The following is a 13,727-nucleotide window of genomic DNA, read 5'->3' as shown; positions in this document are numbered from 1 at the left end:
CTGCACACAGCAGGGAAATCTGCATATCAGATGGGATTTTCAAAGGTCTAGAGAACAACTGAGGGGTGTTTTGTGCCTATGGGGGAGGTGTGATAAAGTGCAGAAGTCTTTCGTTATCATTGTTGCTTTTTCTGTTCACCCCATCCAACCCTGATCTCTGTTCAGTCACTTCCTGCTCCTGGCTAGACCCTGATCACTAACTGATCACAGTGGTCCCTGAAAATCCCTGCCCAAATTGGACTGTATCTTCCTCCAGTGCTGGGCCTCGTAGTTTCCACAGCACCATGGATGCCAACAGCACTGTACAAATAGTAACAGCGCAACTGTTCCTAGACCCAGCATTGCCAACCCCACACATTCAAAAATTGCCAGCTGGACCTCCAGTAATCTTGAGGTTGTCTTTAAAAACCACAAGATTTTTAAAAAAAAGTAAATGTTTAGGGGTTTTACATTTTTCTTCTGGTGTTTGAACCTTTAGGGTTCATGTTTTCACACTTCTCTTTGCAACCAGAAGGCCTAGAGACTTGTCTTTGTTTTTAGATGAAAGCTGAGGTTCTTGGGTATTAACATGAGTCCAGGATCTGGGAACTTTAAGAGACTATTGTAAAACTTGGTATAAAATTTCAAGAGTTGGCAGCACTGTGGGCATCAGAAAGAATCTTTCGTTGGCCATTGATCAAGAAGAGGGAGGGAAGTATTTATTTCTAACACTCAGAGCATGAAGTGAATCATCCTATCTCCCCTGAGTAAATAAAGGACTGCGGCACTGGAGCGAAATGTAACACTCGGAGAGCTGCTCTTTGCATAGCTCTGCTGTGTTTCCCTTTGCAGAGCACAGCATCTCCAAGGAGCATGCTAGGTCGAATCTGAAGCTTACAGATGGTGGTTTCAGACACTGATGACGTGATGCTGCATGATTTAGTGCTGGGGTGCTGTAGAAATACAGGATGTCCCTGAGCCTTCTCTGTCCTCTGAAATATTGCCCCGCTGAAAATTGCAGAGCAGGTGCGCTGGGGGAAAGCGCATCCAAATTCTTCTCAGCTAGAGGCTTGTTTGACGATGTAAGGGCAAGATCCTCAGCTGGTGTTGCTCCATTGGCTGTGCTGACTTGCACCAGCTGAGGATCTGGCCCTTATGCCCTCAGCTGGGTGGTGGGGGCTGATATGTGAGTGAATTACGGTAACCCAGAGTTGAATAAGAGGAATGGAGGTGTGTGGTAAGCTTAGGGTCAAGTCTTGCCGGGCCAGGAGATCTCTGGGGAGGCTGGAGAGAAGGTCACGAGGAGCAAGGCAGTACTGAGATGGCTGCAACTGTGGAGGTTGACTTGCTTGTTAGTTTCATCCTCACTCAACTGGAGGTTGGCTTATACGTGGGGTGACACAGGTCCCTTCAGTAAGGTAGGGTCCTGTCATAAACAGATAGCTAAGGGTTAATGTCTCTTACACCTGGAAAGAGGTAACTTGAAGCACCTGACCAGAGGACCAATCAGGAAACCAGACTTTTTGAGGTCTGGGTGGAGGGAAGTTTGTGTCTGAGTCCTTTGTCTCGTGCCTATCTCTGTCTCGGCTACGAGAGGATTTCTGTCTCTTGCTTTCTAATCTTCTGTTTCCAAGTTGTAAGTACAAATATAGTAAGGCAGTAAGGTTTCTATTGTTTTTCTTTTGTATTTACATGGGTATAGATGCTGGAGTGTTTTGAAGTGTGTTCTTTTTGAATAAGGTTGTTTATTCATATTTCTTTTAAGCAAATGACCCTGTATTTGTCACCTTAATACAGAGAGACCATTTTTATGTATTTTTCTTTCTTCTTATAAAGCTTTCTTTTTAAGACCTGTTGGAGTTTTTCTTTAGTGGGGAACTCCAGGGAATTGAGTCTGTGCTCACCAGGGAATTGGTGGGAGGAAGAAGTCAGGGGGAAATCTATGTGTGTTAGATTTCCTAGTCTGATTTTGCATTCCCTCTCGGTGAGGGGGGAAGAGAGATTAGCTCTCGGTACTTCTGTTTTCCAAGGCTGGAAACGGGGAGGGTGGAATCCCTCTGTTTAGATTCACGGAGCTTGCTTCTGTGTCTCTCTCCAGGAACCTAGGGAGGGAACACCTGGAAGGGAGAAGGGGGGGGAATGGTTTATTCCCCTTTGTTATAAGACTCAAGGAATTTGGGTCTTGGGGTCCCCAGGGAAGGTCGTTGGGGGGACCAGAGTGCCCCAAAACACTCTAATTTTTTGGGTGGTGGCAGCTTTACCAGGTCCAAGCTGGTAACTAAGCTTGGAGGTTTTCATGCTAACCCCCATATTTTGGACGCTAAGGTCCAAATCTGGGACTAGGTTATGACATGGTGTGCAGTGGTGAGATAGATAGAATCCAGAAGCCAGTAGGAATATTATATTTTTCTTTTCTCTGCTAGGGGCTTTTTAGCAGAGAGGATTTGGTTTTAAAGGGAACCAGAGAGAATTTTTCTTTCTTTCTTTCTCTGCTCTCTCTTGCAGTTTCTGGCTTGCATATTAAGCAAGGAACCATTAAGAAGCTATTAAGGGTCTTTTGTGACAATAGCACTCCCATTGAGAGTCATTACCAGCACAATACACATGCAAATAAAGTGGTTTTTCTGGTTTACTTTACATTGAAAAGATTAGCTAGAGGAAGAAAGGGAAAAAGGCACTGTTGCTAGGCAGACCCCAGGAGGCAACAGAGCCTGCAGTTCAGACGACAAACACCAGAGGGCACCCCAACACAAGAAAACAGGAACCATGCCTTCCAATACAAAAATGGAAGCCGAAAACAAATCAAAGAAGCTGAACACAGGCGACAACTGGAAAAAAGACAAAAAGAGGTGGAGCTGAAAGAAAAGGAAGAAAGCATCAAACTGGCAGCCTACAAAAGAGAACAAGCAGCTAAAGAGGCAGCCCACAAAAGAAAACTAGAAGAAGAAGAGGTGGCCCACAGAAGGAAACAAGAAGAAGAAGACATGGCCAACGCCGAGAATTGGAAAAACAACAAAAAGAAAGTGGAGAGAAGGAAAAACAGAGAAAACATGAACTGGACTTAGCGCAAGCCAATCCTAACAACCCTTCGCCAATTATGGTTCCACAGCACAGGAAATTTCTCACCTACAAGGCAGGTGATGACACCGAGGCCTTCTTGGAAAATTTTGAAAGAGCCTGTCTTGGGTACCACATCTCTGAAGACCAGTACATGGTAGAATTGAGGCCACAGCTCAGTGGACCTTTAGCAGAGGTGGCAGCTGAAATGTCTAAGGAGCAAATGAACGACTATAAACTTTTTCAAACCAAGGCCAGATACAGAACGGGGATAACCCCGGATCATGCCCGTCGGCGTTTCAGAAACCAAAAGTGGAAACCAGATGTGTCAATTCCCAAACACGCCTACTACGTTGGGAAAAATTATGAGGCCTGGATATCAGGACACAATGTTAAATCCTTGGAAGAACTACACCTCCTCATACAAATGGAGCAGTTCTTGGATGGTGTTCCTGAGGACATAACACGGTACATACAAGATGGAAAACCCAAAAATCTCACCGAGGCGGGGGAGATTGGAGCCAGATGGATGGAAGTGGCAGAAAGCAAGAAAGCTACTGTCAAGGGGAACGAATACCCAAGGGGGCACACCGACCATAAACCCTACAACCGAGGACAGCCAAAGACCCCACATACAACCCAAGTAAAGCCACAGACGCCCTATTCTTCCACCTCACCAGTCTCCAGTAACTCACCTCGACCCAGTGACCCATCAGATGGAAGATGCTTTAAGTGTAATGAACTGGGACATATCAAGGCCAGCTGTCCAAAGAACGCCAACTGAGTGCAGTTCATTACACCTCCATCACACCAAAGATCCCCAGGCCCAGATGCCTCTCAAATACCCTTGGAGCGAAGGGAAAATTTGAGAGTGGGCGGAAAGAAGGTTACTGCGTGGAGAGACACGGGGGCACAAGTGTCAGCTATCCACCAATCCTTCGTAGACCCCAAATTCATCAACCCAAAGGCCCAAGTGACAATTTACCCCTTCATGTCACAAGCTGTAGACTTGCCTACAGCTGAACTGCCTGTCCAGTACAAAGGCTGGTCAGGAATGTGGACTTTTGCAGTCTATGACAATTATCCTATCCCCATTCTACTGGGGAAAGACTTGGTCAACCAGGTGAAGCGGGCCAAGAAAGTGGGAATGGTTACACGTAGCCAAACCAGGCAAGCTTCCAGACCCATTCCTGTTCCTGAGCCGTCCACAGAGGCCCCATCTGTGTTACCAGAGACCCAGACAGAGGTAGTGGACCCAGATTCCATGCCAACCACTGAAACAGCCACAGCACCTCCAGTCCCAGGCCCGGAACTGGAACAGCAACCAGCATCAGCAATTGCAACCACATCTTCAAACTCAACGCCAGAGGGCACCAGCAAGCCAGAACTGGCAGAAGCAACAGTCCCCTCCCTCCCCCCACATAGCATTTCAAGTATTTGCCTGGCAAGCCGTCTGCACTCTAGATTCTAGTGAATTCCTGTTTTAGTAATGACACAGTGCCACACACAGCGCTGTCCAAGTAACGATCCTTTTAAAAAAAAAAAAGTTTATCATCATAGATAGATCCACGGATCTCACCATGGGTCTGCAGCCTGCTTGCAGCTTTGGGGGCAGAAACTAGAGCTGTCAGGCACTGTCAGTGAGACTTGTCACTCTCCTAAAGAGCCTGCCTGTCTGCTTCTGCCTTCATAAGCTGCAGCGGGGTGGATGATGGATGCCACCCTGGCTCTTTCCCTGCCCCTCTAGAGGGCACTAGGATCTTTCTTTAAACCGACCCCAATATTTTCAAAGCAATTTCTTAGTGCGGTTGGACTCGGATTGTTTTTAGTTTCTAGTAGATATAATCAGGCTCAGGTATTTTGCTTCCATCAATATGGATCTGCTGCTTCAAGCTTCCGGCTCCTCTTCCCTTCCTGTTCCATGCCCGAGGCCGCTAAAGGGAAATGGGCAAGAAAAGCTTTGTTCCTCTCCACTTACTGAGAGTACTGGCCCTCCATGTGGACATCCCCTAGGACTCCTTTGTACGGGTCAGAGTGGAGCCAAGCAGCCGTGGAATGGGTTGGCCTGTCCTGTCCCCGCTTTCTGGCCCTCGCACTCAAGCTGCTCAAGAGATGATTTTTGTTCCCACCAAAAATGTTGATGAAAAAGTTTGAGTCATGGAGTTTAAAGCCAGAAGGGACCCCCAGATCTTCTAGCCTGACCTCGTGTAGCTCACAGGCCACCACTGCCACCCAACACCCGCACACTGAACACAACAACCGGAATGAGACCCAAATGTTATCGCCCACAGAAGGCTATTATGTGCCACAGGAAGGACTGAAGTGCCCGAGGCCCCGCTTTAAATCATTAAATGAGATGTACCCAGGGAATCCTGGCAGGCGACCCGCATCCACACGCTGCAAAAGCATTTCATTGAAAACCTGACAATTTTTCTGACCAAAAATTGAAATTTTTTCAGGTTTTTGGTTTTTTTCAACAACTCCCTCCCCTCATCTCCAAATTCCCACTGAAATTTCTGTTTTGCCCAAAAAGCCATTTCTTTTGTAACCCCCTTCCCGCTTCAAACATTTCAAATGAAAAAACTCAAGCTCTGCGTCAGATGTTCTTCTGTCAAATATGGAAGGCAGCGCTGCGTAGTGGATAGGAGGAGAGGGGATTTCTGTTCCCAGCTCTTCCACTGCACTGCAGTGTGACCTTGAACTGTTTCCTCTCCTCTCCCGACCCCTTTACTCGTCCTTCCTATTTAAATTGTGCACTGTTTGGGGCAGGGACTGTGTCTTACTACGTGCTTTGCAGAGCATCAAGCAGGAGTACTTCTAGACATTACTGTATTGCAAATAATAAACAGTAAAGGCCTCAGATCAGGCCCACCCAGAACAACTGTCCTTTTATTGGCATATGAGAGAGTCTCGTGCTCTGCAGTGGGCAGCGCTGGTTGTCAGCAGCAGGTTTGAAGGTGATAAGGGAAAGGCATAATAAGATCCTTTGGCTGGAAGCTGACGCTTCAGACTAGAAATAAGGTGCAAATTTTTAACAGCGAGGGAAATTAACCATTACATAAGAATAAGAGCATAAGCACGGTCAATATGGGTCAGACCTAGATGTCTGTCTAGATGTCTCAATAGAGCTGCAACCTTGGCACCCAGCAGGCAGTTCACCATGCGGTTCTCTCTGTCATCACAAACCCAACTATTTATATTTCTAATGATCCAATCCCCCTATTACCTGTCTCTTCCTAATAATGGGGGTCCCTTCCCCCGGAGGGGTATCCTCAGTGCGAGAGGATACCATGACATCATCTGGAAGGAGAGTCCCAGATATAGGATCATTTCCTTCACTCCAGCGTGATCTTCTTCCTCAAGACTTTTATCCTCTCAAACAAGGGTCAGTCTGGGGGTGGGACCACTCTGCTGTGTCTGAGAAAGTCTCCTCTGTGTACCTCTCTGTCTCCTGTAGCTCCTCCAGTTCAGCCACTCCAGTCTCCAGAGTCTGTACTCGGACTCTGAGGGCCGTGAGTTACCTACACCAAATGCACACACCTGCCCACAAGGCAGGTAATTGCACATGTTGCATTTGCTGCAGTAAACTGGACAGCCCCCACTTTGCTGCTGGATTATTTTTACGCTTGCAGGGGTCTTTGTTTGTTCTTATTTTTTTTGGGGGGGGGGAGTGTTATTGGCCTAAATTGATAATATGTTTGTTAGGTATATCTGCCTCCCTTGCAGAACTCCCCTGTTTGCTGCTCCTGTTCGCTAGCCAGCCATTGGAATGACTTATCTAGGAACACCATGGAGTCTCCATGGCTTGTGGTCTTTAAGTCAAGACTGCCGTCTCTCTAAAAGAGTTGCTATAGCTCAAACAGGGCTTGATGCAGAAATCGGGTGAGGTTCTATGGCCCGTGTTATGCAGGAGGTCAGACTAGATGGTCACCATGGTCCTATCTGGCCTTAGAACAGGGGTTCTCAAACTTAGGGTCGGGACCCCTCACGGAGTCGCAAGGATATTACATGGGGGGTCGCGAGCTGTCAGCCTCCACCCCAAATCCCGCTTTGCATCCAGCATTTATAATGGTGTTAAAGATATTAAAAAGTGTTTTTAATTTATAAGGGGGGTCACACTCAGAGGCTTGCTGTGTGAAAGGGGTCACCAGCAGAAAAGTCTGAGAACCGCTGCCTTAGACTGTATGAATCTATTCCTAGAGTTGCTGCTTAAATACCCTGTGCCGTACTTGCTGTGGACAGGTGGCAGACGCTTAGGATGGAGGGGTTTCTCCCTTGCTGGGGGTGATTAGACCCCCGTCTGGCACTGCTCCAGAGTTGCAAGACACATTGTAGAATTTAGGGACCTTTACTATTCAAAAGGAAAGGAAAGTACAGCTAGAAAGGGAGCAACCAATTATGCTGTTCTCTAGCCTCGGGCTGCTACTAAACAGCTGCAGCATAACTTAAAAATTTTTCCAGGTGATGCCTCGCCTTAGGCAACAAGAAATAAAACAACTTAAATCATCGTAACCAGGGCTGATAATGAGTTAAATAATGTGAGTCGGCGTGTTATGTACTGTAATTGTGTAATTGCCTTTAACAGGTGTGTGGGTTTGGCAGGCAGAATGCAGCACCTTTTGAGAGACCGCTGCGGGAACTTGTGCTGCGCCCTGTTCTCTGTCCAAGAACATAGAGGAAGCTTGGCCAGCTGCTCTTCAAGTGAGCAGCAAACCCCCCACTGACTTCAATAAATCCATTCTGGGGCTGAACTAGGAGCCCTGAGTGAAAATGTTCCCAGGCAGGTGGCTAAAGAAACCAGACTTGACTCACGAGGCTGAGCAACATCTGCTGTATTTTTCGTTATTTTCCATTAGCTTGAGAAGTCGCTATTGATTTGTTCCGATGGTTTGCTGACCCTGCTGGGCAGAGGTGCGGGGGATGAGAAGATGAGTTATCCCAGTTGCTTAACAACACAGATTTCATTCAGGAAAACTGTCCTGCTTACAGCTTTTTTTTCTTTTGAGTCTTCATTTAATGGATGCAAAAAAGACCAAACTTCTGGTTCTGAACTCTTCACCATGCCAAGGGCCCTCTCATTCTGCAAGGTATGTACTTATGGCCAGGAGGTCAAGAAGACAATGCCATCTTCCATAACAGTGAGAGAAACCATGTTGGATAAAGTAGCCATGTAACTTAGCACTGAAGTGAAGTGTGTGTGGGGGGAAAAATGGGAAACGTAGCCTAGTAAAAATTAGAAGCTAGTATATGCTGTGACGTACTAGCGTTGGGTGTATGAGCGAGTGATGTCATCCTGTGGGCTACTTGTAGACAAGGGATATATTACTTCTGTCTGAGGTAGCACAGTGCAGTGGTTAGGGGGCTAGACTGGGACATGGGAGATCTGGGTTCAACTTCCTTCTTTATCACAGACTTGCTGAGTGACAAAGTGGGGAAAGTCACTTTGTCTTTCTGTGTCTCAATTCCCCACCTCTAAATAGACAAGGCAATTAACCATAGGCACAATTTACTAAAGGTCATGGCGGATTCTCCATCACTGGCAATTTTTAAGTCAAGATAGGATGTTTTTGTGAAAGATCTGCTCTAGGAATTTTTTTTTGGGGGGGTGGTGGCATTCTCCAGTCTATGGGATGCAGGAGGTCGGACCAGATGATCAAAGTGGACCCTTCCGGCCTTGAAATCTAAGGCTTGCTGACAAAAGTGAGGATGTCATGGTTACAGGGCAAGCTGCACTTCCGGCCCCCTGAGGGCAACGCCTCAGGTCTTGGGCCTCTTGCCCATTTCCTGTCTGCAGGTGGAGTTCCCCGTTCTTTCCCTCTCAGACCATGATCTGGTGATGCCACCTGAATGTTGCTCTGCAGGTCTGACTGGGTGCAGGCACCCACTTTTCTTCCCATGGGGAGCCAGTGACCTTAAAACCATGTGCTTTTTATTTAACAGTAGGAGCAAGCACTAGAGAAAAAATGATTTTACATCAACAAACTGACCCTGCCAGCAGGTAGGGGATCTTGGGGGACAACTACTGCACTGGTGGGGTGCAAAATAAACTTTATTAAGAAAATGCAAAAACAGGGAAAATTCAATAGTGAGGGGTATGGGGTTTGTTAAGGTAGACAATTGGGGAGGGGTTTCTTTTAGTAAATAGTATAGGGGGTTTCAATAGTGGGGTACAATACAGTTGGTAACCAATTAACACTGAAGTATAAATGTAACAGGTAGCTAACAATTTCTGTGTAAAGGGTGTGTCACAGCAACATAAAACCAACTAACAATTATGGGTAAAATGTGTTAAATAACCAACAACTTTAGGTAAAAATGTGTCACAGTGGTGTAAATGTAATATGTGAGGTGTGTCAGAGAGAAAAAGGGTAACCAATGGGGTTTTACGCTAGACTTCAGTAATACAATTGAGGTTTGGCAGCAGTAGGAGCGGGGTGAACACATGGGGGAAGGGATTAAAAGAGAGAGAGAAAGAGAGAGAAAGGCAATGGTAGAGGAATGAGGTTGGGGGATGGGGGAAGAGGAGCATGTGGTGGAGCAGAGACCGAAAGCAGAGGCTGCGGAGGGAGATTTAAACTCAGGGAGACACAGAGAGCAGACAGGCTGCAAGTTTAAACAGCAGAGAGACTGTAACGAGTGACTCGGGAGCTCGGGGGGAGACACGGGCAAGCTTGGGGGTGGGTGTGTTAGGGCAGCGGGAAGACAGACTTAACCACAGTTATACAGAACACAGCAAAATCTTATTTATGATCTAACTTAACCAAGACTACACAAATTAGCAAGTACAGAACACAATGCAACCATTCTTTTTAAACCTAACTTACAGAGCACAATACAAACAATTATTTAAACCTAACTTAACCACATCTTTACAAAATGAAATTACAACTTATCTAGACTAAGAACCTGATTCTAATAGGTGCACCTTACACTATGCCGATTCTTTGATCGGGAGGGGGAGCAGTTCCAGAGGGCAGAGTGGTGTGTGCCCAGGGTACAGCCCCCAGGGGTGTGTGTGGCTGCCGCAGTGGGGCGGCTGCAAGCCGGCGGCCCAGGATACAGTCCAGGAATGCACAGCTTAGCAGCGGCACAGGCTTATTTTTAACAGCAAAGGCGCTGCAGAGCAAGAAACAAATTACAGATACAGACCAAGGAGTTAGCTTGGGTCTGTCTGCTGGGGAAACAAGGCCAGCAGCTAGGACGGGGGAGTCTGCAAGAGGGTGTTCTTACCAATCCCCAGGACAGCAGCAAGCACAGAGGCAGGAACAGCAGTAGCATCGGAGGATGGAGAGAGGACTTGATTCGCTTACAATAATTAGGAGATCTCCAGGCACAAATTCGTTGGTCGTGGGAGGGCAGTTTAAAAACGAGGGTATGCTCAAAACAAACGAGAGCGGGGAGAGGGCCCCCCAAAGACCCCTAGCTGATCAGACCAGGTGGCAAAGCAAGGACCTCCGAGGTCTGATCAGAAAATGTCCGGCTTTAAAGGCAAACTCAGGCAGTTTCCCACCAGTACTTTTGATTGGCTTCTCTTGATACAGGGCAGAAGAGAAGGCAGGAAAAGGCTGCAGGTAAGCATAGGCATGCCTGGGCATGTTCTGAGCCACAGGTATGACTCATATGCTTAATTAGTTGGCCACTTCAGGGCTTGCATTTCTGGGCAGCGTCCCCCACACTGAGCCCGGGTCTGAACAAAGGAGCCAAATAAAGAAGCAAGAAGCCCCCTCCCTAGGCAGAGCAATGGCTTCAGTTAGTCTATACAAGCCATTCCTATGAATAGGGCTGCGACTTTAGTTAGCACAATGGCCGGGAAGGGCGGCCACACAGGACAAACAGAAAGGAGAGGGGAAAAAGGAATGCAGCAGGGGGACAGCTGTAACAGACATAAACCAGCCTATACACATGTATCTTACCTACCATCCCAGAAGGGCTTCCTGGTCTAGATTCTCCAGACGCACCCAGTGGGTTCCTGGGTCTGATTATGGTTTCCCCTGCACTCCCCAAGACACTCTCTGTCCTGTTAAATCTTGCCAGCTTTCTTTGTCCTACAGGAGGCTTATTCAAGTCTTTGTGAGCTTTGGCCCGTGCTGGTCGATCTAGTCTGGTAGACTTAGTGGGGGATTGAGCTAGCATCACTAGGCTAATAGTCTTTACACTGTCCCTTTAACAGTCTTCAGTGTCAGATGGTAGCTGTCTAGGTCATCCTTTCCTTCTTCCCTCTACTCTCGACTGAGTGAGAAAGACTTAAACCCAAACACAGAAAACACCATCCCAATAGCCAGGCCCAACATGCAGCAGTAATAAATTCTCACAAGGCAGTTCCATATTCACTAGAGAGAATAATACATTCCCCACCTTACCGGGGTGTTGTGAGCAGAAATACAGTAAATAGTGCAAGGTTCTCAGATTCCCCCGTAGAAAAGCCCTTAGGCATTTATGCAGCCCTTATCCTTGGGGTAAGTTTTAGCAGTTATCCAAGTATCGTTCTACTGGTATAGAACAACCCCTCCAGCGTATGGCTGCTCTGTTATTCTGCTATAAAAGGGTTGTTCTCAGTTTAACTTACATGCTGTCCCAAGCAGCATGAGCTAAACTGAAAAAAAAGGTACACTTACACCAGAATAAGTGGTGTACGGGGGGTTACACCAGAATGGCTATTTCTGGTTGAATTCACACCTTTGGTTATATAGAAAAAACTTTCCCATGTAGACTGGCCGGGGATGGATAGATACTGTCACATAAGGGCGCCCTGAAGTAATAAAGGCCTGTAATTTTTAGCCTCTAGAACTGTAGGACCAGCGTTCTAGCCCCAGCTCCCCGTGTGTGTGTTTAGACAATAATTTTTCTTGTCTACAACCTTTAGGTTTATCTCACTGTAATGTGTGTCTGTGTGTAGGCGTGTGTACGGTGCAGTACTTCACTGCAGTATGCAGGCTGGCTTGCCGTATCGAACATTGAGCACCGCTGAGGTTCTGATCATACTCAGCTCAGAGACGCTAAGTGATAGCAGGGGAGGGAAGCAGCTGAAATCACTACAAGCCTACATGCTCATTCGGTTCCTTTTGTGGTTTGAGGAAAGAAGCCAAATTGACCTTCAGGTCTTTTACTATGAATTCCAGTCTTGGGTTGAGCAAGAGGAATACTGTCCCTGCTGCATGCCTGCGGTGATTGGTGCACGCTGGCTCTCTCGTGACTTTCCCCAGACTTAGTGTAAGAAGTATGTGGTGTGTGCCCGGTGGTGCCTTTCCCCCAGATCCCGCAGTGTCACAGCCCAGGTCGAGGAGGAAGAAGCATAGCACTTGCATGCTGCCGCTCTTGTCTAGTCATTCGGGGTTGGATTCTCATTTACGCCAATGCCCCTTGGCATCGCTCTGGCAGTGTATAGGAGTCTTCAGGTGGGTGTAAGTTTACTCTCCTTTTATGGCCCCGTTTACTCTAGTGTGGGGCCAAGAGGGTGATCGTGTAGATAAAAATCGTGCCCTCGGTCTTCAGAGCTGCTTCTGAAGCAGAGGAGGTTTGTGTGGAATGTGGTCTCTGCTCTCCATACGCCCACATAACCCCTTTTAATTCCGAGCTGGAAAATCACGCTGCCCCCTCTCAAACGGTTAACGAGTCAGGGGGAATGTAGACGTGCGGGACTCACCCCTGCGGCACCTCCTGCTGGTCATCTCAGGAATTAGTTCTTTTCCAGCCTCCAGTGTCCCTCTTGTAGCTGGCTCCATGTCCTTCCTAGACCCCGGTGCACCTTTACCCTGGGGCTGCCCCCTGGCAATACCCCCACCAGTCTCTATGGGTCTCCCCTCTCTGGGAAACCCCCAACCCTCTAATCCCCACCTTGCCTCAGTCTGGGCTACTGCCAGCCATCACCAAGCCCCCGCTCACTGGGGCAGACTGCAGTGTAAAAGCCACTCATCATAGGCAAGGGGGTTTGGACCTGCTGCCTTCCTCTGCCTCCTAGTACCTCTATGGGCCTCGGACCAGGCCCTGCAGCCTGGAGAGTTGCCAGCCTGGAGCTCTCCAGCTCCTCTGGCTCTCCCCAGCCCTGCTTCACTCCTAGTACCCTTCCTGCAGGCAGCCAGGCCCTGCTCTCTCCCAGCCTGGGGAGAGACTCCTCTTGGGCCTGTGGCTCACAGCCTTTTTATACAGGCCAGCCTGGCCTGATTGGGGCGTGGCCTGGCCGTTTCCCCAATCAGCCCAGCTTAGCAGCTCTCAGCCACAACCTTCTCCCAGGGCTGACTTTAACCCTTTTTCCGCTGGAATGGGGGAGCCGCCCCACTACAAGGAAAAAAATCTCCATCTGTCCATCATCAGAACCATTTATAACCTTGCTTATAAATGTACCCTCCAGGAGCTGTGTGGAAGGCCTTGCAGTGGGAGTTCTTTCAGCTGGCCACAGACTAGAACTGGCGGAATGCAGAACAAACTGCACCCACGCTGCATCACGGAGTCACCGGGTGATGCTCTGGAACTGCTCCCCACCAAGCCAGTCAGGACTTTGGGGAGCCTCCTCTCCCTTGGAGCAGACTTGTTCAGGGCAAGAAGCTCACACGTCTTCACCTCCTGGGTCTCTCCTTGGAGCATTCAGCATCCTCTGCCCCTCCGTGCGCTTCCCACAGCGAGCCTGCCCCAGCGGGGTCCTGGGGAAGCCACAGGGTCCTGCACCCCCACTTTGCAATCAGAAGTGACTCAGC

The 13,727-nt window shown here is 48.1% G+C and overlaps 1 protein-coding gene across 3 annotated transcripts in view; it reads left to right on the top strand.

Annotated features, from left to right (window-relative positions):
- The window catches only part of ZBTB47 (zinc finger and BTB domain containing 47), a 92,162-nt gene that overhangs the window by 47,879 nt on the left and 30,556 nt on the right, over positions 1–13,727 (top strand). The window contains exon 2 of one of the 3 annotated variants that reach the window (XM_030549926.1): positions 7,622–8,123. The exons of 1 other annotated variant lie outside the window; for it this stretch is intronic. In XM_030549926.1, the coding sequence (XP_030405786.1) occupies positions 7,965–8,123 (159 nt within the window). In that variant the 5' untranslated portion in view covers positions 7,622–7,964. Of the gene's footprint in view, positions 1–7,621; positions 8,124–12,329; positions 12,432–13,727 lie in introns of those variants that run through there. One more of the 3 variants, XM_030549927.1, reaches the window with a different exon arrangement.

The sequence above is a fragment of the Gopherus evgoodei genome, chromosome 2 (genome assembly GCF_007399415.2).
Source record: "Gopherus evgoodei ecotype Sinaloan lineage chromosome 2, rGopEvg1_v1.p, whole genome shotgun sequence".
Taxonomy (NCBI): Eukaryota; Metazoa; Chordata; order Testudines; family Testudinidae; genus Gopherus; species Gopherus evgoodei.
Note: the sequence above shows the minus strand (reverse complement) of the source record. Positions and strands in the feature narration are given on the sequence as shown.